Source organism: Antrostomus carolinensis, unplaced genomic scaffold (assembly GCF_000700745.2).
Source record: "Antrostomus carolinensis isolate BGI_N321 unplaced genomic scaffold, ASM70074v2 scaffold17752, whole genome shotgun sequence".
In the NCBI taxonomy this organism is placed as follows: Eukaryota; Metazoa; Chordata; class Aves; order Caprimulgiformes; family Caprimulgidae; genus Antrostomus; species Antrostomus carolinensis.
Genome location: NW_010297802.1, coordinates 20,605 through 47,392, shown reverse-complemented (window position 1 = coordinate 47,392; position 26,788 = coordinate 20,605). Strand labels below are relative to the sequence as shown.

Sequence of the window (26,788 nt, the reverse complement as noted above, 5' to 3'; positions counted from 1 at the left end):
ACAGTGTTCACAAGGAGGATGCAGTTGTTCCTTATCAAACATCGTAAGAATAAACCTCTGACTCTGTAGGCTGGGGTTCCCAAATGCAGCCTTGCTTGGGTACAGTCAGCTCCAGGATTGTCAATGACACCTGCTGACTTTCCAGCTGGTGAGCTATGGGGCGCCACCCTGCAATGGGGCAGCACGCTGTGCCCTGGCAGCTCCTCATCGTGGGCAGGTGCTTGCGTGGTGATGCTGCAGCTCAGGTGAGTGCTTGTCAAGAGGTGCTTGCTGCTAGTCAGGAAACAAGGGTGTGGAAGTACTTTGAGATAAGTATCAGGAAATGCTCCTACAGAATGCCTGGCAGGAGTTTGTTTATGGTTTCTTGGAAATTCCTACCTTGTGTCACATTCAGTCAGGAAGAACAGTGTGTTCTAAACCTTGCAGCGTGTATTACCTATGTTCTTTAGTGCACTGACGAGCGTCTGTGCTGCAGTGAAGCATATCTCGGATTCTTTTAATTTTCTGCAATTGCTTTAATTGTGATCAGCAGTTTTGGAAGTGGGAAGAACCTTTTTTCCGCTAATAGATTTCTGAATTTTATATTGCTTCAGAGGGGCTGGATTCTGTAACAGTTACACTGCCAGCCTTCTTGAGACTTGGCTGAACTTGTGCCGAGGAGGGGAAATTGGTGACTGTGTGTCTCTTCTGAAGAAACGACTGCTATGTTTGGGTGTCTTGGAAAATTCAGGCCTATAAGGAAATTTGTCCCTTGCTGCTCCCCTTCTAGTAGGGCTAGCAGCAGCTTTATTCACCTTAGCTCTTTAAGTTCCTTTTGGTCACTTCTGGTATTGGTTGCTTGCCTGATTTGAATAATTGATTTGCACATATAAAAGCCTTTACTGCTCTAGACCTGTGATGTCCTTAATACATTTTAAGCACAATAAACTATTCAGTTCTTCTGATGTCTGAACAGGATGAAATGACGTGCTGCCTTGGGCTACTTTACTAAACCTAGTTACGTGGATAATATTAACAAGAATGTATTTCAAACATGAACTTTAATTTTCAGGTTGTGTCATGAAACTGGCAGTATGTTTTCTGATTATACCATACATTGTTGTAAATTATTTTGATTTACATATCCAAATGAAAATCTCTGCTTTTCTACTGCTTTAGTTTCTCTATACTTTACACCTATTGTTCATCAATAGTTAAGAACAATTAGATGTTTTTAACAACTGTGAGACTGTGTGGACCAGTAGCAACAGGGAGTGGAGAAACAGGCACTGTTAATTGAGGTAATGAAATCCATAATTCATGGCACAATATTTCCCTAACAGTGGGAGATAAGATGTGAATTCAAGTTGCTTTCTCTTTCAGTTTGATAAGTTGACATATCACTGTTTTCATAGGAGAGTGCAGATGACTTACCTTTGGTTTCAGGCTAAACAGGGAAGAGAAATATGGGGAAAATAAATTAATACAGGTCAAACTTCTGTAAGAAAAATTTGCATGTTGTTCCAATCATGTCTCACTTCTTTTAGCTGAAAAAGTGTGTTCTTAATATTAACAAAATCTAATTTTGTCTTCACAGATAAATTTGAGCAGTTTTGGGCTATAAATCGAAAACTTATGGAGTATTCTCCAGAAGATAGTGGATTTCGATACATCCCATTTAGAATTTATCAGGTAGGAGACAATGAAATAAAACCACTTTTACCAGACTCTTCCACTGAACTGTCATATATCACAATCTGTTTTCAGAATTATACATTCACTTTTCTAACATTTTGGTAAAACTTTGTGTGCTCATCTTTGCTAGACCCTTTAGTTGTATGAATTAGCAAAGACAAAACAGACTGTATTTATTCTAATAGGTAATTACTATTCCTTATGTTGTGTGTAATACTTGAGAATATGGTAAGGCTGGTGTAGATTGTTTGGTGTTTTTTTTGGTTGTTTGCGTTTGTTGTGTTTTGTTGTTTGTTTTTTTTTTTTTTTTAAATAAGCTAATTCTGTCATTAAAAATAACTGCTAACTATGAAGACTGCTTTGAATGCAAAATGCCCCCTGAAAGTCAGTTTAAGTCAAACACCTTGGGAGTAAGACTTTTCCCTCAACCATTGTGTAGGCTTCTTTTCTTTATAAGGTGATAGTAATGGCACAGGTTTTGCAACTACTTCTTACCTTTGTGTACTAATTGTGTACTTTACAATCCAAAACTAACTGAATATTTTGTTTCTGTTTTAATACACCAGTGCTCTGTTTTTCTCAGAGGTTTATTTGGAGACATATTCCTTAGAATCCTTACAATTTTTCAATGTCTCTTTAGTTTCTATAGCACTAAGGTCAAAGTGAAGTTTGGGATTAGGTATGGTTAAAAGCTTATACAGAATTAATGTAGCCTCTTTGTAAATTAAACAATTCTGCTCTGCTTTGTCTTTGATACACTTTCCTCTATTTCCATTTATATTTTGCACCTGTAACAATTGAAAAAAGTCCTTTATTCACAGTACTGAATAGTCTGATACTACTTTATAACAGGTTCTAATGACCGTACCAACATATACAGTCTTGCAATGGGACTGAAGGTACTTTTAATGTTAGATATAAGATGTTTACTGTCATAGTGAAACCTTAGATTGGGAACGGAAGTCAGTTACTTTGTCAGAGATCATAGCAGATGGCAAAGTTTGTGTGAGTATCAAAAAGTATATATCAGGAAAAGTAGCTCACTTACATCATTTTGTTTGCTTGGTAACTAAGTTGTTTGTTTGTTCTCTGATAGGTGGGGGTTTTTAAGTCTTTTCATAGAAATCATGTAAATGGGTTTGCGAAATGGAGGTTTTGCTGTCTGAATAAGGTACAGACCTTTAAGCCATGATATCACATGATTTAATGCTAGTAAAGCTTTTTAAAAAAAGAAGGAAAAAATCAAATTCAGTACCATCTATTCCTTTAGCCAGTAGTACTTACTTTGATTCTCATTATCCTTTCAATTAGAAATCCTTACTCTCTGTAGTTTAAAGACAAAATATCTAACTAAGAATATAAGATGAAACACAAATAAAGATGATGCTGAGATAGCCTTTGAGAAGGTTGGTGTATATTCTTTTCAGTAATCCTGTTCTTAATATATGTAAGTATTTTCAGTAATGTTCCTCTTTTTTAAAAAGTGATGCAGGTGTTTCTAGCTTTTTTGTTTGGTTTGTTGGTTTATTTACTGGTTACTGCTCATGACAAAAAGAAATTTTCAGAAAGTGTTAGGAAGAGTAAGATTATGATTTGATTCCAAGCAAGGAGTTAATTTATGTAGTTTGAACATAATTTTACAGTACTTGGTGACAGACTTGCGTACACTGAAGTAACTGAGTCAAAAGTATTCTTATGTATTTAACCTCCACTTCGACTGCATTTAATTTCTATTAGTGCTGGTAGAAATCAGCTTTGCATTCTAATTGGTTGCTTGCATTTCCCCACATAAATACCTGAAAGCCAATTTAGCCTGGGTTTGTATTACAGTGGACACTTATTTCCTGTGTGTTTTCACATAGCGCTTTTGTCGATACTTAAGGATGTACAGGTAGATGGCAGGAAATTACTAGGCATTGCCTTCAGTGGGGAGAGTTCTTCCTTTTAGTCTCCATAGCTTCCATTACCCCAAAATTATTAAAAGGAAATTCTGTGAAGGGAACTGCCTAGATTGTGTTTTGGCAGTATGAGGTGGATGAAGTTGTTTTCCTTCAAAGAAATGTACTAGATTATGATATCAACTAAGAAAAATCAGTCTTAGCAACGTTTAAATGTGACTGGGAAAAGTTACTGCAGAAAAATTGCATACAATAAAGTGATCTGATGTGCTTTTCACTGAAGGCTTGATATTTGCAAAACTCAAAGGCTCTTTCAATTGTATAGCTTGTCTACTAAAATAAATTTCTGAAGAATAATATGAATCATACCTCCTGTGGTATCCAAATCTTATGGTGTGTGGGGGAGAAAGAGATGGCAAAAATATGAACGTCATACGTGGGTAAGTCAGAACCAAACTAACCACAGGTAATTTTAAAAGCCCTTGTCCAACCCCTCTTCTTTTAAGTGTATCAGCTAAGACTGGACCAGAATCCTGGTATCTACTGTAGATGAAGAAAAAGACTTAATATCACTAAGGATCAACTCATTTGCAATTAGTTAGCTAAGAGATCTTGGCGATTTTATTACTAGCTGCCATAGTCTAACTGTGTCATTTGCACCAAATGAACTTTTGACATAGGTGGAAACCTTTTCTACCAGAGATAGTTTAAAAATAGATTATATTTTTGTGAAACTTTTACTTATATGCGCCAAAAAAAAAAATAGTGCCCCACTTCATCACTTCAGAGATATGAGCTGCTATGTCTTCAGGTGACAGTTAAAAACTTTTTTGCCTTTTTGGCTGGTAGTACTGTTGAATCGAGTGCTTTTTTCACTTGTTCTTTGATAGCAAGAGAGAAAATAATAGTAATGTTTTGAGTGTATTATGCATTTAAGAGTGTTGCTTTTCTTGTACAGTACTCGAGCTGGTTTGGCTTGAGGACTTTTTTGCCCCCCCATGTTATATGACCAGCTGTTTTTGCACTTTCTAATTGAACAAGCTATATGGCTTATAGATGGCAGGACGTTTTCATCAGTTGTTGGCTCCAGGCACTGTGATGGGGCATATTAGTCAGGCACTGGAGAGGAGTGATAGAGACTACCCTGATGCTGTCTTACTATGCTGCAGATGGGAGCACTCTGTGTCTCATTTGTTGTGCACCGAGTTTGCACTCATCCCTGAGTTTATGTACCTTGCACTCTCGCTGTGTCATGCTCATCCACTTGCTCTTGCTTGCTCTCTCCCTGTCAATCTTTCTCCTTTCCTCTGGAGTCTGCCCTATGAGTACACAGGATTTAAAGTTGTAAAGAGCATTTCATTCTTGAGAATCAAATTACAAAAGTATGTGAAAGGAAATGCATTAAAACTCTTCATTACAAGTTCTGAGCTTTTTTAGAGTCTTACTTGGCTTAAGGCAGGCTGGCTGTTGTGTGTTTGCCAGCCCAAAAGGGGATGATCTGGGATTGTTTGTTTGCTTGTTCCTTTATTTGGGTACTGGGACATGCCATGGTACTGGAATGAGCATTTTCTTTGCCTCTATTTTCTAAGGGTTTTGATTAGTTTATTAATTTTATTGCCTAATTACATAGTAGGCCTTAGCTTTGAACAGGTTTTTCCTATCGTAAGTTCCTTAAGATGTGATTAAATCATACAGTGAAAAATTGTTTTGATGTTTATCTGCCTTAGTAATGTGAGTGAAATTCTCTATACTTAATAATACATTGGTTAAATCCAACACTTTGGTTTTTTTGTCAAAGTTGCAATACTAAGATGTCTAAATGGATTTAAATTTTTCTACAATGACCTGTCCTCTAAAAATAGCAAGGTGGGAGGGGGAAATGAAATATTCTAAGTCATTATTAATATCTAGGTCAATTAATTAATCAGAAGCCCAAGCATGGCCCTTTCCCAAGCAATGGAAGACTGTTTTATTCATATTTCCGTATTAATTGGCAGAGCTCAGATAATCAACTGCAAAACCCCTTACAAATGTATGCAAATCAGCATCACAGTTTGGCCCGTGTTATGCCAACTGCTCAAAACCAATCAAAGCAGATTGTTTGGGCAGATACTAGGTCTACCTGTAAAGTTTTCAAGTAATAATGAATCCATCCTTTACACTAGTAAGTTACTAAAATCATTTTTTTTTGTTTTGGATGAAAAGCCTCCGTTGCATGTCGAGGCTGAATTTGTCTGACTTCAACTCCAGTTTCTAGGTTTTGTTTGCTTTACACCACTTTAAAGTCATCTGACTTCTTAACCTCCAAGTTCACTTACAGAGTGATTTCAGCAGCCTCAGTTTTCTTTGGTAAGCTGAATCAATTGAGCTCTTTAAGCCTCTTGTCATGAGGCTTGCTTACCATAATGAGGTTGTTTTTTTAGTCATCTTTTCAAACAGCTGATATTTTGATAATCCTCAAGGTTAGCATTAGGGAGATATAAAGGCCAAAAGTAAAGGTTATTTCTATAGAATTTTAGATCAAAAATAATTCAAGCACTGGTAGGATAGAGGGTAATGTAACTGCTATTGAAACTGCAAATCTGAATATTTTTATGAAAGAAGCTGAAATGCAATGATTTGTGAAGTAAAAGAACTAGAAAATGTAAGTGCTGTCGACCTGAAGAGGGCAACACAACACAGCAAGTTTCAGTGTCTTGTTGGCTATTGCAGAATGCCCTTGAATAGACCTGTGTGTAGTATCTGGTATAACTTTTTACTCATTTATTAAAAATTGTTTTCATAAAGGACCTGCTGAAAATAGATCAATTTATTTCTTTTAAAATGTCCTTTTACAAAGTGGATGGTTTAGCACTGAAGAAAAACTAGCACACTTTCACTGGTTTTAGATTACTATGAAATCACTCTATAAATGAGAAAGTTTAAAAGTTCTGGTAGCAAACATTTTTCCTAGTGCCTCATTATTGAAAAAAACTCCAAACCCTTCTATCAGGTATTGCATATGGGTAGCATGATCCATAATAAGTTGCTGTGAGTACTTGTTTTCTGAACTTGATTGCTTAGCTCTGTGCTAATAATAGCAATTTGACTAGCTGTCACCTTGAGTGGAAGGTCAGTGTCACCACAGTTGAGGTTCCATAATTGTGTAAGCTTTTCTGGTCCATCTCAGTGCAAAGTGAAATGGGCTAGCTCCAGCCAATGCTGTTAAAGATTACTTTTTTTTTTTTTTACATGTTTTATAATAAGGAGTGTCCATGCAGGTCTTTTAAAAGACTTAAGGAACCCATGTGCAAGATCAGCTTTGTGCCTTTAAGAATCTCAGTACAGGATGGGGGCTGCCAATCAGAGTTTAAAAGAAAAGTTCTGAGATTGTAAACTGTATTTGGTGTCAGAGATGTGACTAAATAAATAAATAAATAAGCCCAAATTATCTGTAAAACTGTCAATCTGCCTAGTTCAAAGCTATTGTAAAAGTTGCATAGTGCTCAGGAAGGAGGCGCAGAAGAGGTGGGACTCTAAAACCTCAATTTGGGTAGCTTCTCTGGGACATGGTTGAACTGGTACCAGGATAGATCGTTTTAAGCTAGCTCGGGCTTGTCAACAGAAGCTACAGAAATCCTTCTGAGTTGAATGTAGAAGTAACTTGTATACAACGAATAAAGTAGTCTTACTTGTATAAAGAAAAGTTTGTTGAGGTTCTGAATTGCATTATCACAGAACTGCCTAGACTGGAAAAGACTTATAAGATCATTAATCATTTAAGTTCAATAAGGGCAAGTGAAGGGTCCTGTACCTGGGGAGGAATAACCCCAGGCACTAGTACAGGTTGGGGGTTGACCTGGTGGAAAGCAGCCCTGCAGAGAATGACCTGGGAGTACTGGTGGATGACCAGCTGACCATGAGCCAACAATGTGCCCTTATGGCCAAGAAGGTCAATGGCATCCTGGGGTGCATTAAGAAGAGTGTGACCAGCAGGTTGAGGGAGGTTCTTCTCCCCCTCTACTCTGCCCTAATGAGGCCACATCTGGAATATTGTGCCCACTTCTGGGCCCCCCAGTTCAAGAGAGATAGGGAACTTCTGGGAGAGTTCAGCAGAGGGCTACAAAGATGCTTAAGGGGCTGGAGCATCTTTCTTATGAGGACAGACTGAGAAAGCTGGGTCTGTTTAGCCTGGAGAAGACTGAGAGGGGACCTTATTAATGTTTATAACTATCTAAAGGGCGGGTGTCAAGAGGATGGGGCCACACTCCTTTCCATGGTGGCCAGCGATAGGACAAGGGGCAGTGGGCAAAAGCTGGAACACAGAAGATTCAATTTAAACATGAGGAAAAACTTCTTTACTGTGAGGGTGATGGAGCACTGGAATAGGCTGTCCAGAGAGGCTGTGGAGTCTCCTTCTCTGGAGATGTTCAAAACCCACCTGGATGCAGTCCTGTGCAACCTGGTGTAGGGAGCCTGCTTTGGCAGGGCGGTTGGACTGGGTGATCTCCAGAGGTCCCTTCCAACCCCGACCATTCTGTGATTAACCTAGCACTGACAAGTCCCTGACTAAACCATGTCCCTAAGCGCTATGTCTACAGACTCTTCAATACCTCCAGGGGTGGGGACTCTGCCACTGCCCTGGGCAAACTGTTCCAATGCCTGAGAACCCTTTCAGTAAAGAAGTTCTTCCTAACTTCAGTAAAGAAATTCTTATTATGACTCATTTAAAACAGTTTAGGGATATACTGGATTCTGCATATTGGGTTTTGGTTTAAATCCTTTTTTGTTTTACCAGATACTCTTAGATTTTAGAAGAATTTAGATGTATCAAAAAACAGTAGCATCTCAGTAATTAATAAATAAAAATTTATGTTAACAGTTATATAGATTTTTGGGTTTTGTTAACAAAAATACATTTTGAGTTACAATGAAATAATGAACACTTTAGGTGAAAAAAAAAATCGTCTATTCCTAATTTGAAAATGCCTTAATCTTACCAAATGTTTTATGCACTCCCTAGTCACAAAGTGGTAGTTACTTTTTTAGCAAATCATTTTTGTATGAAACTCTAATTTGTCATGTTTTCTCTGAAATGTCTTATGATAATGAACTTGTATACAAATAACTTTATGTAAATGTTCATGCTAAACATTGGAATTTAAACCATAAGGTTTGAATTTTTGTGGCTCTGTTTCACTAAACTCTTTTATTAAGGTAGTACTCTTGTATGTTTATATATCATCCTAAATTTGTAGCATTATATATGTATGTAATTAAAAAAAAATTTGCACTTTTCACCTCAACCTGGAGTGTTAATTCTTAAGAATATTAATATGTTGAGAGGCTGGGATGAAGACAATGAATGAAGCAGTAACTCGGTTGCATTACATCTGTGTAGAGTGACTGTTAGATCTCGTAATTTAAGTGCAGTACTCTTTGGTATATTGCTGCCTTTCTTCTGATCGCTTAAGCTGATCATTTTACTTCTCTATTTCACTTGGTTTAGTCAACACAAACTGACTTGCCACTTTCACTACATACTTTATGTGGTCAGGTTCTTATTTGGTAGCAAGAAGGATTTTTGCTACCTGAAACTTGCAATCCAGAGTTGTATTCCTCTGAGACCGGATCGCGTACTCTGATGTAATAACAAAAAAACGCTAGTTGGTTAACTGCTTTGCATTTAGAAAAAGGGGAAAAACAGATATGGAATTGTTTCTTCAGAGGGATAAAGAGTGTAATCTTTGAGGGTTATTTCTGTGGCTATGCAGCATACACTAGAACAAAGCCTAGCATGTGATGGTGATGCAAAAAGATAATTCTGCACGGAGGAAAGTCACAACAGTGCCTGCTTTGATTTGTCAATATCGGTATACCATCTTATTTTCCTTAACTTTTTGCACAAAATTGAGGGTTAGAAAATACAGAAAGTGTTCAGTTTTTCGGAAAGTAATAAGACTTCTATTTGCGCTTTCCAGAAAGCACATTGTACACAGGTAAGTGTGGAATGGAACAAACCTGTAAGGAAGTGGGATATGACACCATACTGTAGCAATACGTTATGAATCATCAAACATAAATTTCTGAAATTTTGCTATCCTTGACTATAGGAGTTTCTTCTAGTTAATCATTATTGTAGAAAACTGAAGAGAATTATTTGGTTCAATGCTTTTAAGTAGATTGAAAGTGTTGTATGAAGTATTGTACTACTCATTGCTCTTAAGCAAACAATGTAATGTTTGCTTTCGTGGATGTAAATCAATTTCTAAAGTTGTTTGCTTCATAGGTAGTGCTCAATTGCTTGCTTCAGTGTGAGGCTTAGATCTGCATATGGGTGTAAGACACTGCAGCTGTGAAAAGCACTATTGATTTGTTGTCACTGACTCTTCAGAGACTTTGATATTGTACCAACTGCAAATACAAACCCTTTTCTAGGAAGGAAATTTAATACTTCCAGGCCATGCTTGTATTGTAGATGTCTTTGTCTTCTCAGTGCTCAATGAAACTGTCTTAGAACTGTTCCTTCTATTTAGTCTCTGTTATTTCTGGCCTTATCACCATTGCCTGCTGTCTGTTCTGTGCGTTATCAGTCTCTTTGAGTGTTGGCTTTCTTCTGCTTCTATGATCTGTACAACTTGCCTGAGATTAAATAATGCAAATTCAGTTGTTCAGAGAATATGGGACTACTTTGCCTGTACAAGCAAACTTAACGGATCATTTGAAAGACCAGGCTACAGACAAAATGTGGTTCAGCCATGCTTGTTAGGTATTTTGACATGAAAGTGGTTGAGAGTAGTACTTCTGCAGCTTTTGGTACATAGCTGGTAACGGGACTTCCAGCAATATATACTTTTGCTAAAAAGACCTACAAGGTATAACAGGACGTAAAACCTTTCATTTTTGGTACATTCTGCCTCTTGATTTCAATCAAACCAGAATTGGTTCAATTGGTTCAATTCAATCAGACCAAATTTACATTTCAAACCAGAACTCTATCTGTTTTTCTTAGATCCTTCTTGTAAAGCAGCTAGATCATCACCACCTTTCAAACTTTTGTTCCCTTTTTCTTGCAACACAGACACTGGGTAGCTGTCATAGTATTACAGATGTACTCTTTTTTTTTTCCTGTCAGAAATGTTGTAGCACAGATGACACCCAATAAAATGCCTGTTTAGAGAAGCAGTTTGAGTTTTCAGATTGTTGTGAAGCAAAATTGCTGCCTCTAGGTAAGGTACCTGCATTGCATTTTGGATTACAGCATATACCCCTTTATTTCTAGAGATTTTCAGCCCTTTCTGGCAAAGGTCACTTAGTTGGATGTATCTGCAGGTGACATTGACTGAGGAGAGTCCTTTAGGAGAGTTCTTCATCTGTTTGTCAGAAAACCCAAAGTACTAGCCACTTCACCACAGGTTTTTTTTAACCACATATTCAGTTAAGAATCTTCTCCAAGTTGGTCAGGATGGTCAGGATACAAGCAATTGTTGATTAGGGTTGAGTCTCCTTCATTTCTAGCAATATTAGTGGCCATCTTGCAGACTTAGGGAGATTCTTCACACATTTGTTTATTTTTGTCATGTTATGGAAACTAGAATAAAATGACTTTGTGGTGCTTCAGCCTTCATTTAACAAGGGACTTTAGGACCATTCTCCAAATGATCATGCTCCGTAAGGCATATGTCTTAGAGTCACTCTCAGCATAATGAGCATTTTAAAGGTGTTCTTTAACACACCTTGAAGAACAGTGTACAGTCTCAACCCATCATCTGTCCAACTGTTTCTCACAGAAACCGTAAAGAAATACAAAATTCTTGGTTGAGAACTGAAGAAAGCGGAAACTCAGTCCTTCTGCAGATGATTTGGTGGCTTGTAGAAGATTTTTTTTTTTTCTGTGGACCTATAACAGATTTTGAAAAAGAGTTACTATTAAATAATCCATAATTCCAAACAGCAATGGAATTTATCAACCAGTTGCAGACTTTTTTAAAAACAACAGTATGAAAATATCTTACTTTTAAAGGGATGTGGTTATGTCATGGCCTTTCTTAATTTAACAGGTCTGCAACCACTCTTACACAGTAGACTGAAGTGTACCCAGTGGGACTGCAGTTCTACACTAAGAACTTCTTATGAAACAGACAGATCCACTTCAGATGGAAGAAAGTACAATCTGTGAGCATCTCATGAGGGTCTCGGTGTCTACACTCATAAATGTGAAGGTTCTCCTAGGTAACCTTTGAATTCAAAGAATACGGGGAGTTCAGCAGTGGGACCTACGGCAAGGAAGGCTAAATGGTATCCTGGGCTGCTTTAGGAGGAGTTTTGCCAGCAAGTCAAGGGAGGTGATCCTTCCTCTCTACTCAGCACTGGTAAGGCCACTCTTGGAGTACTGTGTCCAGTTCTGGGCTCCCTAGTACAGAAGAGACATGGAACTACTGGATAAAGTCCAGCAAAGGGCCACTAGGATGACTATGGGACTGGTGCATCTAATATGAGGGATGGGGGGAAAGCTGAGAGAGCTGGGACTGTTCAGCCTAGAGAATAAAAGGCTCAGGGGGGGTGTCATCAATGTGTATAAATATCTGAAGGGAGAGTGCATAGAAGGAGCCAGGCACTTTCCGGTAGTGCCCAGTGACAGGACCAGAAGCAATGGGCACAAACTGAAGCACAGGAGGCTCCGTCTGAACATCAGGAAATACATTTTTACTTTGAAGATCACTGAGCACTGGCACAGGTTGTCCAGAAAGGTTGTGGAGTCCCCATACTCAGGGATAGTAAAAAGCTGCGTGGACATGGGTATCTGTCTATAGGTGTCCTCCAGAGATCCCTTCCAGCCACAGCCATTTTGGGAAACTCAACATGCTAGTGTGCTGAAAAGCCAAAAGATGTTCTGTCAAGCCACAGAAGCTTAAATTGTTCCTTAGGAACCATTGTTTTTATGAATTCTGTGACAGGCTCCTACTTGATGCTACTAAGCTACTAATCAATGATTCCTGGAAAGATCTGAGAGAAGTTTGTGCCTTTTCTCTCCTTTGTGCCCTTATTCAATGTGATGTGAATGTTTGACATGGGGACAAAAATCAATGTGGACAGCACCATGCATCCTTAGAAACAGTCACAGAAACTGAAGCAATGTCTGAAGTGTTACAATAAAGCCAACCCATTAAGTTTTTAGTCACTTGAATTTGGTAAGGAATGTGTTCTAATTAGGCATATCTTTTTCAGATTAGTAGAACACGTGCTAGGACTTTAACTTTCAAATATTTTTACATGGTTGTAATAACTCATTTTGCTGCTATTACATAAAGCTTTTTCTAAGAGATTGTAAAGAAGCACGTTGCCAGCTTAAATAATATGTAAAAGGGTGGTATTTTAAATGATTCTTTAATCTTTTTAAAAATGAGCAAGTAATGGCCTTCAACAACATGTGTGGGAGAATTAACTGAAATAGTTGCCATATTCCTCTGTAGGTTTGTAATAATGCTAAATTATTGTTAATTGTGTAGGAAGTTAGGATAAAACTGCAGTTGCTTCATACAGTGTGCTCTGTTCAGTGAAAGGCTTCAAGGAAGACATGAGTTGTTGCTCACACATGATTAGGAGAATAGTCCTTAACCATTCATGACCAAAAATTGTTCAATATTGTTGTCTAGACATAACTGTAATAAACCCTGCTACATAAAATTTTAACCTTATTCCAGATGTATTTAGAATCCTAATTGTGTCTTTAACTATAGTCTTGACTAAGATATTACTTAATGCCAGAAATAACTATTACTTACATCAGTTCTTGACATAACAGTTACCACGTAACAGACCATAACAAGTTAAAGCTTCCACCATGGGAACACATCATATAATTGTTCTTGCTTTTAAAATGGTGGTCATTAATGTTCAAAATCTAAAGAATTTCCAGCTTGTGTAATAGTGTTGAGTGCTTTCATGAATAACAAAATTTTCACTTTACTTGCTATGTGTACAGGTTATAATTCTGACCATGAGTTTATATTTTCTTACTCATGTAAAGTATGCAAATGTAAGAAAATCCATTTGAGGTAATTTGGATACACACTTCTATGAGAAGTGATCCACTGAGTAAGTTTGCATGTCCTTCATGTTAGACCGTATTCTTTCAACAGTATATATTACTTTTGTATCTTAATCTTTCATGTTATTTCAAATCTTAAGAGTAAGAGGTTTTAAAGATCTATCCAAATACATGTTTGTTATGACCGTATCAAAGCATATATACATATATTCAAAGAATTATCTTGAGCTTCAATCTAGTGATATGCTTCTGCACTACTAAGTTATGTAACTGCTGTTAGTGTTGATGAAATGTATAAAGTGTAGCCTATTTGTGTCCTTTTTGTTGTTGTTGCATGCCTCTTAAAAATATTAGGAAGTATGAAGTTCCTATGACCACAGAGGCTTTTAACTTCATCAGGAAACCAGAGCTTCTTTCTCACTCCATAACTGCAGAAATCTAATACAAACTCAAGAAAAAGTGAAAGGATGCTTTTTTTTTTTTTATAGGTTGTAATCAGTATATATTGTAATTTTTAAAGCCACTGAAAATATGTAATTTATTAGAGCAAATTAAAATGTACTATGGGAAAAACAAGTAATTTGATTTATTCTCTATGTTGACTTTACAGCTAGTCCTGCAATGCACATTACAGCCTGTCAGTGAGTCAGTTTTTCTGGTAAACGTAGATAGATGTGTTGAGCATGTTTATACACCTTCGTTTCGTCTCACAGTTCTTGGTTACATATTGGGCATATAAAACCATTACTTAGTTCTTTTATTAAAAAAAAATAGTTCTATTTTGTAATGTGACATATCTTATTCTCTGAACAGTGATGTGACATTGCAGGTAAGTAGTTCAAAATTCTGAATTCTAACAAAAGTAGTGCTAGCCTTATTCAAAGCACACAAAATCCTAACTATAGCATCTATTAGATGGAGTTTGCAGAAACTAATTAAAGAAATACTGGAAATAGTCTTTCAACTTTCTTGGAACATTGTTCCAGTCCTAACAACTTGGAGAGTAAGTGAAATAGGAAAAACTGTCGAAGGTATACAATAAAAAATGAGGTGTCTGGGAGAAGCCCTTTTATAGCTTGGAAGATTTGAAGGAGAAGAGCAATGACTATAGGGTAAAGACAAATCGTGTTGTTGTGGTTTTATGCCTCTTCTAATAGAAGCTCAAAAAATACTGATGAAATTTGAAAGGTGAGAGATTTCAAATGGATAAAACAGGAGATAATTTCCTTTTTTGTGTGTGTATGTGTGTACTTCAGCTTACTGAGCTGAAAATCAAGGGTGAACTTGCTGCCTTATGAAAGAGATGAAGTTTAGAGGTTTTGAATAGATGATTAAGGAAAAGCAAGTTCTTTGAGGCTTCTTTAGTGTGTGTATGTATTTCTTATTGAGTTTAACTTTAGCTAGTTGTCCGTCATCCAGTGACTGCTTGTGGTGGGATTTGATCTGGGGAGTGGGGCAGAGGAAGAGAGTTGTAACTTTCATTTAGTTTGTTTTACTGGGGCTCTGTGGATGCCTCTCACACCTGACTCTTAATATTTCAAATGAAGGCTAGCTGAGGGAAATGGAGGAGAACAGTTACTGATTTTTAGCTCAGTCTCTGTTAAGATATAAAAATAAAGGTTAAATTTGAGTAACCAGTTTGTGGTCTACTGTTGGGAGAGTTTATTCAGTTCAAAGTGCACTAATATGCTTTCTAAGAGAATGGTATGTTCCTTCTAGCAAATAAATTGGCAAGGATAAATTATATGTGCTGGCAACAGTGTAACCAGTGCTTCTAAGGAAATTATTTAAAATAAGGGGACTATCTTCTTTTCAAAACAAATAAATAAAAATGAGGTATTTTAGTGTGTTTTGTTTTGATCCTTGTTGAGCATAGTTTCCTGAACATAACCTCTCATTTTGTCACTGGAAAGTTCCATGTAGGGTGAAATTCTTTGCTCTAGAGTGGCAGAGACAATCTTGTGCTGTGGCTGTAAATTAGGCTTTGTGTAGAAATAAGTTGATAAGTTGATTTTGCTTCTTTCTTTTTTTGTTGTTTTGGGTTTGGTTTGTTTTTTTTTTTTTAAGTGGACCAGGCTTGTAGAGATACCTTGTTTCAGTATTCTAGTAGAATAAATATTATCAGCATTTGAATTTCCTCCCTTTTGCATGTCTATTGTCATCAGAAAGCAGTGATTTGCAAACAGATCCTTCAAGCTTTAGTCGAGAATGTTGTAGTCTTGGGTGTTGGAGCAATTACAAAATAGTTACCTCACATCCTTCTGACACACTAAGCCAAAAGGAAAGGTGCAAACTTGAACTAATCTTTCTCTGAAAGTCTCTGTCAATTTTTCACACTGGAATTGTTTCATTGTAAACCTATGGGCATAAAAGTGAGAGAACAGCTTTTCTTGAAACTCCTTGCATTCTGGCAGCTTAGATGCTCCTACAGAATCTTTGGAGGGAACCAAGATAAAAGTCAGTTAAAATGGCTTAGTAACAAAATTATAAATTCTCTATACTCTTCCCCCCCCGGCCCCGATCTGTGGACTGTTAGCATTGAATTTGATGTGTTGAAGTAAAATAATCACTTAAGGTAATAGAGAGGGTTAGTTAATACTTTTTAATACAGAAATTCAGATAACTTCTTAAGATTTAATAAAGCAATGTGAATATTCTGAGCAGCTTATTTATTTAAATGCCTATTTTTCTAGAAGTCAGCTTTGCTGTTACCACAACACCTATAAATTGAATTTTATAACTACAGCTTGAAGCAAGTCTGTGATTAATAATACGGTGATTTTAAGGACAGTGATCGAAGTTCCTTGCAGCACAGAAAAAATACTGGACTAAAAAGAAAAAGTGATCCAGGGATATTTTAAAAGTATTTATTAAACCAGCATTCTCACATTAGATTCCCTTTTTTTTTTTTTTTCAGTTGACCAATATATTAACAATGTATTACAGAAATATTTTGCAGCATTTAATTTAACTTCTGAAACTGATTTAATCTATTTGAGTTACATTGACCATTGCAAAAGCAAATGGTTGGTTTTTAGTTTTGCTTTTGTTTAAGAAGGAGCATGGTTTGAGATAGGAAGCTTAGAATAGCAGCGCTGAATGGTGTGGGAAGAATTAGAGATCTATGTACACAAAACTTTGCTTACAAAGCATTTTATTACCTGCTGTGATGACCAGTTTATGCAGCCTGCAAACATCCCAATAACGCAGAATAGTGTGTTTGAGTTGGACTAAATCTGCGCTTAGATTTCGTTACTGTGTAGTCACCTGCTTGCTTTCTAGATGATAATAGTTGATGTTTGTTGTGCTATTCAAATGTTCTTCTCCCTCCTACATCACTGATGCTGTTTGTTGCATGGAGTGCCTTGCTGGCTTGTTTGGCTGTTTACATATGTAAAATCTTTCTCTCGTGTGGTATTCATTGGTGATTTTTTTCCAGAAGCCAGTCAAATCTTTCTGTTTGCCTTATTCTGCAGCTATTGGGATATACGAAACGAGCTTATGATCTAAGTAACCCCTCTTAGTGTGTGACTAGTTTCTGAACGAAAGTCAAAATAAGCAGCAGTTGAAGCAACTGTAGATAATGTTATTAAAATTGTAAAACTTGGGACAAGACGTAGGGTAAGTTCACAAGGGCCACTTCAGGCTAGATCCTCAGAACTTGGTTTTTTCTACACACTCAGAAATAGTTCTTTCCCATCCTGACAAAAATTCTTTATTACCTGAGTTTGTTGGTGATTTTCAGTCTTAGATGCCACTTCTACTTAATCTTTCAGTCTGATACCTGCCTGTCTGGTTTCCAGTGAGTGGATTTTTTTTTTTTTTTTCCTTTAAAAAGAAAACAAAACAGAAGCATTACTTGTGCCTTTTCCACAATGAAGTACTGAGTGAGTCTGGTCTAATACTAGGCAAAAAGAAGCCAAAGATACACACCCAGAAATACCAGCAGAAATACTGCATTTCAGCACCAGTGAAAGAGCAGTATTTCAGATGGGGCTTTGCACTATTGTGCTTTCAGACAGACATGGTATTGTGATGGTTCTTTGACTACAGCAGTTCATCATCTTTTCAATTAGTCACTTTTTCATTGTGCATTGAGATTTTTAATTGAAAACATTTCTACAAAGCAGAAGACATCTTAGAAAATATATGGAAAATGTACTTTTGAGTTAAATATTTTATAACATTTATATAATTAATTTTATTTTCAGGGAGTAGTTAATTTTCCTGTACTTTCCTAGTTATATAAAGTAACTTAAATCATTATGCAAACTCTTATTACTTTTAAAGCTCCTTCGTTGAGTTTAAATCAGTTTAAACAAAATGATAAATGTAAATTATGAGAGTTTTTTAGTGTAAAGTGGTTCATTATAAAACAGCACAGACTATGAACTTGACAAGTTACTGAAAATATGATGGAGTATGTAGGAAATTCTCAAGTTTTACAGTTTTAGGCTGCCAGCTCGTGCACATGTGGGAATTGTAAGAAATTCTTTTTTTACTTTGTGGGTTCAATATGTATGGTAACTTTTGTTTGTTAGAATACTGTTAGAGTAGCAGCAGAGTGTTTAGGCAGAAAATCCAAATCCCTTCCTCTAGATTGAAGCCCTGGTAACTGTGATTTTTCCAGATTAAAACGCAACAGTTCATGAGTTATGCTTTTAATTTTAAGGTGCATCCTGTATAAAATATCTGACTAATGAAATTGTGGATTTTGTACAGTGTTTGATGTTCTGTTGATTCTGAAAAGGACCAGGCAAGCTGACTACTCTTTTTTTTTTTTTTTTCAGGATGATAGGGAGGAAAGAGTTGTAATTGTTAGCACAATATGTAACTGTATAGCTTGTCTCTGATCCTGTGGGGCTTTATGCTGCCTTAAAGGGCCTCTTAAAACTTTCCTTAACTATAATTCTTCTCAATGCCAGTATATCTGAATAGGGAATTTTAATCTATTTTTTCGCACTGTATTGTAATTTTGTTTTCACTGTTGCTTTTCTGTCACTGTTATTGTTTAAACATTATTTAAAAAGAGTAAGTCTCCACTTGTTCTGGAAAACACAAGATTTGTGGTGCTATGTAGTAGTATAGAAGAATGAGAAATTTCAGTTGTGATAAGTAAGTCCAGCTTTCTAGAAAATATGTTAATTTAGAGTTGAATATTTGCTTTCATCAAAATTTCATTATTTGATACTAAATTGTGGACATAATCGGTGTAAAATGAACTGTAAATTTTGGGGCAGATGATTGTCTTAATATGCTCATATACTTGAAGGTATTTCTTTTATGGACCTGTCATCAGCAATTACTGACTGACTCTCACCTGTGGTATCCTGCAAATATAACCAGCATCTTTTGAACTGCTCACAGCTACATTGGGGCTACACTAAAAAATAAAATAATTTAGAAAGTGCTATATTCTGTTGAAGCTACAAAAATCTTAATGGGAAGAAGTACATTCTTTAGGCTGGATTTCAATTCATTGTTAGTTAACAGTTATGCAGTGATGTCTTCGTTGGTTAGATTACAGATAGTACTGTTTTGCATGATTGATTAAGCAAATATTGTACAGAACACATTATGTAAGCACTTATGTTGGCTATTTTTTCATGTGGTGTAGTAAATACTTGAGTAGAAAGCTGTAGTCAAGTTTGGCATGTATTACTAGCTACCACACTTCAGAAGGGGTGACAGTAAGCTTTTTCTAAAATTAGTTATGCTGTTGTATGATTAAGATACCTTGAAAAGTTATGCTGTAAACATTCTAGACTGTAGGATGGGACTTTATCTTTTGACTCTTTTAATGCATAAAGCACCTGCTTCATGGGAGGGGAGGAACGTAAGCATGTTGGGGTAATACTCTGCCCATAGAATTATATTGGTGAACCACAATCCTTGTATAAACAAAATGAAGTTACTTTTCTCATTTTAGCATTGATGGAGACCAGGGATTTTTATTTACGTTACCACATCTGTATTGCTCAATACTTAAAATATAAAATTTAATTAATTTTCTCTGATATTTCCTGATACCAGATAAGGGTATTGCTTTGCAGCAGTCAGCAACTGTGGGGAAGACTTCAGAAAATACATCTTTGTATTTTCCCCCTTGCTGTGATATGGCATTAAGTTATGATAACTAGAAGAAAAATTGATTGTAATTTATTAATAAATAATGAGAAACTGCAGTATGCACTTGGGAAATTCTTATCTTAAAAGTCTGTTGACGATAACCACCTTTGCCTGCATCCTTCTTCTGGTGTCTATTGCCACTTCTACTCCAGCTGGTAAGCACTTGGGAGCTGTGGTTAGACTTCTGTGAATATTTTAAATTTTTTTTAAATAAACACAAACCGATAGATTTTTTTTTTATTATTTGATTTATTTTTTTTTGCTATAACAATATTTTAGGATTTTTGTCTTTTTTCTTTTTTAAATGTTTTTCAGGTACACTTCTTCAATATAATGTGCCAGAGTTCACTTCTCAAGTGTGGATCTTTGAGATGGATCCTGTTGGCTGTGTGCCTCCCATAATTTTTCAAATGTTCAGACATTTAATTAGCGCTGTTTGTATCCACATTCTGCTACCCCGAGGACATAGAGAATTGACTACAGCAGCTAGTTCACTCTTTCTGATTAGTCTTTATAAGAAAAACTGGAAAAAGAGTGTTTTCCCATTTTTAGAGACTGTTGGCAAGGAGTAACAAGTAGCTGTGTGTCAACAGTTCTCTGTTGTGCTGCCCTGGAATTGCTTTGAGGTAGTGTGCCACTCCGGCTAAATGACTCCTTGTCCTGCTGTTTCGGAGAGGTGAATGACAATTAAGTTGTCATGGTTAATGTACTGCTTGTGGCTTTTCATGTAGGTAGGTGACAAAGACCACACTGTAACTTCCTTTCAAAATTAATTTTTAACTTTCAAATTTTTTATTATACTTTTTTCCCAAAAAAACCTCCACCAGGAGGTAAAATACTTCTTGATGTTGAGTTGTGTTGTTTTGTTTCTATTTTTTAATTACGGTAGTAGGATGGGAACCACTTGGAGTGGTAGGAAACAAAATTTAGAAGGGGCAGTGGCTTGTATTACTGTTTCCAAGTAAGACAGTATGTGATGGAAGTGTAATTTACTGGGGCCCAGTCACCTGTAATGCAGGCCTCATCAGCTGCTTTCTGGAGTTAGCTGCTAGCAGAAATTTGTCAGCAACAATTTAGAGCTTGATCAAAATTTTTGGTTTGATTGAATATAAGGGTTTTAACTTCTGTTTTCTGGGTAAACAAGGGTACTCGTTTGCCATTGAAAGTGCTTAATGTGTTTCCAAAGGGAGGAAGATAGACTATTGCAGAACGTATTAGCTTATTTGTTACTGAATTGCTTTGACTTGGCAAAACATATAGGCGTATGTTGAGCTCCTAAGTTTGTGTTCACTGCTTGTTTTACTTACGTTAAGAATATATTAAAATGTCTTTTTCATGCAAATGCTATTCCTATAACAGAAGGGGGTTTAAGTTAAAAAAAAAGTCTAACACTTATATCCATGACACTGTTTATAAATTATTTTCACAGTTTTCTGGAGTGTCAACTTTTAATTGTTAACAAACAAAAATTCCCTTGTGTTTCACAATATGAATGGAATGCAAGGGGGAAAAAAAAAAAAAGAGGAAATGCCAGATGTTGTTTCTGCTGCAGTCTCTTATTCTGTCTTATCTTCTGCCTGTCTCAAATACTGATAATACATATTTGCATTGTCCTTAAACTGCTGGTTTTGCTAATTTTGTTATTAAAACAGGCAACAACAGAGAGACCTTTTATACAGAAGTTATTTCGACCAATTGCTTCGGGAGGACAGTTGCATACTTTGGGAGATCTGCTAAAAGATGTGTGTCCTAGTGCTATCACCTCTGGAGGTACTGTAGAAATAACTTCTATCAAATAAGATTTTTTTTTCTGTTGATTTATTGTTTGCTTGATGTTTAGGGGTTTTTTTATATATATATATATGGGGATTTTGGAGGTAGAACTATGTCTCGGTACCAGAGTTTCACATTTCACTCCTTCCTGGTTGTTTAGTGTGCTCATTATACGTCACCTGCAGTGCTTGGAGAGGGTAAGACTGAGTTCTTAGGTACTCTGTAAAAATTAATCTCTGGAAGTTTTATTTTAACATTTGTGTACTCCTTTGCCGTCATGCTGTTCTTAAAAAATAACATGTGAATGTTTTTTATTGCATTTTTAACAAATATTCTTAAAGCAGTATCAACAAAACTTTTAAGTTACCTTTAATGTTATATTGCATAAACTTTTTATATGCAAAACTCCAAAACTGATAGAATTGAAGTTTTCAGAATACTTTTTTCTCTGTTGAAGCCCATGCTTTAAAAATGTACCAGAAAAGAAAGAGGTTGTTACAAGTTCATGGTTACTAAGTGGTGTGACAAGATACCAATTAGTTCACGTAGCATTATATCATTTATACAGCAGCATTTGTTGATCAGCACTTATTCAGAAAAATAAGCATTTCTGGATGTTATTTTAGCCTTAAAGATTACAACTATTGGAACTCTGATATACTTTCTAGGTGGAATAAATGCAAGTTATGTACTCTGCAAACAGATCAAAATTATTTAATGTGAAATGTTTTTCATCTTGTTCTTGCTGTTGTCTTATCAGTACCTGTAAATGGGTAATTTGTTTTTCAGTCAATAAATTACAGTTTATTTTGAGAAATGTCTGATATTCTAGAAAGGATCTTGGTATAGGATTTACTGGTGTAGTATCAGCACATTTTGACAGTAAAGCACTAAATGTGAAATCATTGTAAAAATCTGAGATGTTGTACACAGAAGTTGTCTAATGAAAAATCAAACAGCTGTAATGGATTGCTTTATGGTGATCTTAGAAATCAAGTAAAATCTCAAAGTATTTCTTACCCCTTTTTAATAGTTGTTAACACATGGAAACAATTTCCAAAAATAAAAAGGTAAGAAAAATATGGAATGTTGCTAGCCATGTGTCCATTTTTCCTAAAGCTACTATAAATTTTAGAGAATAATATTAGGTAATGCTTTCAACTAACTGTCCAAAACATAAAGCAAGATACAAATAGGTACTTGAATGTTAGCACGAGCAAGTTTAACCAACTTTAAGTACTTAAGTGTGAGGATCCCACACACATTAGTGAAAAGATACAAAGTGAATTTAAAAACAGGAGTAAGAAGGATGATGCATTTTGACTTGGAAGGCGGTCAAAAGCACAAATCAAATGAAAGAAACTCAAAAAGCATTTATGCAAAAGTTATTGCAGGACATAATGCATGGTAATTCTTATGTGGATTTGCTAAGCAGCAGATGGGGAATGTGCTAGTTACTGCCTTTATTAAAAGTGTGAATGTAATGTAATTTTATCTGACTACCAGTGACTCCATGCTTCCCATTAGTAGGCTTTCTTTTCAGAGATCGACAAATGTGCCAACCTTTAATAGCAGAATAGAAATGTGCTATCCTAATTGCTCACTTCATTTTTGTTAAAGGCTAAAAAACCCCCCTATACTGTTTACTCAATGGGGGCAAAAAATTGTGATTACTTGAAAGAAAAGGAACTAAAATAGGTATTATCCTTACATTTAGGAGGAGCAATTTGAAATGTGATGGAAGGGTTTCCTTGCATTGGAATTATACCTCTCTGTTCCTGTATTAATCTGCTTAAATTTGTCCTAGTTTTGATCCTTAGGATTGTACTGAGCAACTTGCAAACTTAGAGTTTAATATTGATCCCTCACATGGGTGCAAGCTGTCTAGGATTCAGCAGAATCTCTCCTGTAATTCAGCTTTGTATTGTTGTGTTGTTCAGTTGTTTCTCATTCTGTGAGTTGTCCTCTTTGGTAACAGAAAGCGAGCTGAGATAAAAGCAGAAAATAATGTGAACTCCTGAGGAGATATGGGGGTAGACTGATACGTAGAGCCAGTAGAGGAGGAGGCAGACTGACTGAAAAAGTAATTTGGAAGAAAATGACAGATCTGGGAGTCATTAAATGTGATGGGGAGATTGTTTATAATCAGTGTGGCAGGATGAAAGAGAATGGGGCAAAAGCCAAAAGCTGACATAGTAACTGTGAACACCTGGACAGATTAAGCAGGATAGGAGACCATAAAAGGATGAGGGAGAAAAAGACGCATGTTGCATGTGGATCATACATGGAGAGGGTGCAAGGCATCCATGAAAGAATGGGAGTGGAAGTCCTGCTGGTGAAGTGATTCAGATGGTGTAGAAACCTGTTTGGAGAAACAAATTGAATCAAAATTTGAAAAAAGAGCAGTTTCACTGGCAGAATGAGGAGATGCAGGTGGTTAGGTGGACAGGTGGAGCTGGAGATAGTCAGACAAGGGACTGGGGAAAACTTGTTCAGGGTTTGCCGTACAAGTAGACTGTACCCCAGAGAGGAATATAAAGTAGAAAATTAAGCATGGCAACACAGAAAGAAAAAAAGACTTAGGAGATCGGGAAGAAGCAGAACTAGGATAAAATGGAGGGATGATAGAGAAAGGATCAGACTTACGGAAAATGACCTGAAAAGATGGGTGCCCATGACAGCAGTGATTCTTACTGCTGAGGAACATGCACAGGTAAGGTCAGTGCTGGTGTGAAGGGCAGCACTGGTTTGTGCTTGACTGCCTCAGTTCATCATACTCTGTTCACTGATGATTCAACTTAGCCAATAAGTGAACTTTGATTATTCCCTTGCTTGGCTTAATCCACTTATTTCATTCACTATTCAAATGTAATGTGCAATATATTAAGTGTTCATGCACTAATACAGCTTTGGCCTGTTTTTAAAAACCCACTAACTCACCAGACTGCATAGTGCCACTTTAGAGTTTTGCCTATAGAAAGGTTAGCAGCCATAATGAGGACATAATTCTCCCTTTTCCAGCAAGTGGAAAGAGACTTGTAAGTCTCAAGACTCCCAAGACTACAGAACCTCAGCATATCTGTGCTGCCAAAGTCTCCATGAAACCCACTCAGTCAACTCATTTTCTATCTGATGCTGTTTCACTGAGAGTTTAACAAATTTCCTCTGTCAATAGACGCTCCATCAGTTCAAAATGCCATGGAGACTGTAGAGCTGAGTGTTTCTGTCCAATTTGCAAACATTTTTTTTGGAAACCTGGGAAACTACAGCTTCTAATGTAGCTGTATCCATTTGAAGACTTGAAATTTAGGAGATGTCAGAGTTACAGACTGCTTTTCAACAAATTTAGGAGATGTCAGAGTTACAGACTGCTTGTAAAATCTTAATTTACATACACATGCACACTGATTATTATTCAGCTTATAATCACTCTCCACCTCTCATCTCCCTTTGTTTTCCGTGAGACTTTTGTCTTCCTGCATAGGCTGGGCATGTTTTAGTGTCAGAGCTGTGTAGTGAAAAATCATTGTCCTGATCATTGAAATGATGGGTAAGGACTGAATGTAATTCAGGAAATTTTATAATTTAGGCAGCTGAATACTGCCTTTGGGAACTGAATTCATTCTTTCTCCCCTAGGGAGAAAGTATCATATGTCAAGGCAATAGGCAAGCTGAGTGTTACAAACCACCCATTTTATAGAGAGGAGCACCAGAAGAATCCAGTGATCAGTGTGAGTGTTCTGCTGAACAGCTTGCTTGCTTGCACTTGGAATCAGCAAGAGCTCTGGGGCTTTGAGTGTGCAAACATGAGGCACTCTTGAAGTCAAGTTCTAGGTCTCTCATTACTCTTCCTCTCCCACCCTCCAAAAATTGATACTTCTGGCTGCGATGTCTCTTTGACCTCAGTATTTGATCTATGAAATGATGATAATACAGTCTCTTTCCATGGGAAAATCTTGATTAAACAGTTTCTGAAGGCAAAATAGCTTGTGGTCAAGACTTTTTGAATTTCATTATATTAAAAATGGTCGTCTTTGGACCTTTTTTGGTATCTTCTAATTTCTGTTCTTGTAAACTTATATGTTTTGTCTTAATCTACTATTTATATTTATTCTGGTTGAGGCATTAAAATAATGTTGCAATAAAACAGAATACATTATCAAAGGTAATTATAAAATTATGTCAAACTCTTTTCCACATGTAGATTTTCAGACTTTCTTTTAGTGTTATCAAAGGTTAGATCTACTTAATTTTTTTGAACAAAGGAAAAAAAAAGTAGTATCTCATTGAAGATATGCTTAAAGAAATAATAGATATTGGTGAAGCAAGTTGATTTGAAACTTTTTCGCTCTTGTTTTGAAAAAATTATTTAGATATCTTTTCCAAGACTATTTTTTAATCCCTCCTCTTTAGTGAATTAATGCATTGGTGACATTAGCTTCATCTTTTTTTTAAGTGCAACACAATCAATATAAGCTTCTCTTTTTTTTTTCTCCATCTGTTGGACTTTTTTTTTCTTTTTCCTATGTGTTTTTTCTTTTCCAATGACTTTTCATTCAACTGGAAGCTTCATGGTAATTGTGGTGGTTGCTTGTCTGTGGTGACATCCGTAACTGAGCTTTGTGCCGTGGGAACACAGAGAATATATGATTTTCAGACTCAGCATTTGTAGCCATATATGTGAGCTGTTCCTGCTGCCAGATACTTAGAGACCACCACAAGAAGAGGGAAGGAAGGGTTTCAAGAACCACCCACAGTGTCTATATGCCTTTGCTTTAGGAAACATGGATATAATTAAGTCTCTCTTTTAACTGTGCTGAGAAAAAATATTTCTATTAAAAATGTATTTATATATATATGTGGATTGAATATACATGTTAATTACCAACTGTTAAAAACACGATGCAAAGAACATTGTCAGAAGTAGAACAGGTTGAATAGTGACATTAAAACACTGATAGTGAAAATGGTCTTTGTAAAATATTGTGTCAGTATTGCTTTGGACTGTTACAGACTGTGGGTAACTGTTTATATACCACATTTTATTTAAATTAGCTTATGAAACTATTTATTCAAGGCTTTTATTGTTTCTCGAAATGCTCTAAAAAATAAAAACATGAGCAGTTATTATCCCAACCCATTCTTCCGTGATCCTTTATTCAATTAGGTATATATTATCCTGATTAATGAATACTGTAAAGTGCTCACCTTTCTGGATTGCTAAATATTTTAATCTCCTTAAACTGTTCATCAGAGGAAAACTGATGGATAAAAGTAAAAGGCT

The 26,788-nt window shown here is 36.2% G+C and overlaps 1 protein-coding gene across 1 annotated transcript in view; it reads left to right on the top strand.

Annotated features, from left to right (window-relative positions):
• The window catches only part of ATG5 (autophagy related 5), a 70,807-nt gene that overhangs the window by 23,832 nt on the left and 20,187 nt on the right, over positions 1–26,788 (top strand). Inside the window, exons 4-5 of the mRNA XM_029083562.1 lie at positions 1,577–1,671; positions 21,384–21,501. Coding sequence (XP_028939395.1) covers positions 1,577–1,671; positions 21,384–21,501 — 213 coding nt within the window. The remainder of the gene's footprint in view (positions 1–1,576; positions 1,672–21,383; positions 21,502–26,788) is intronic.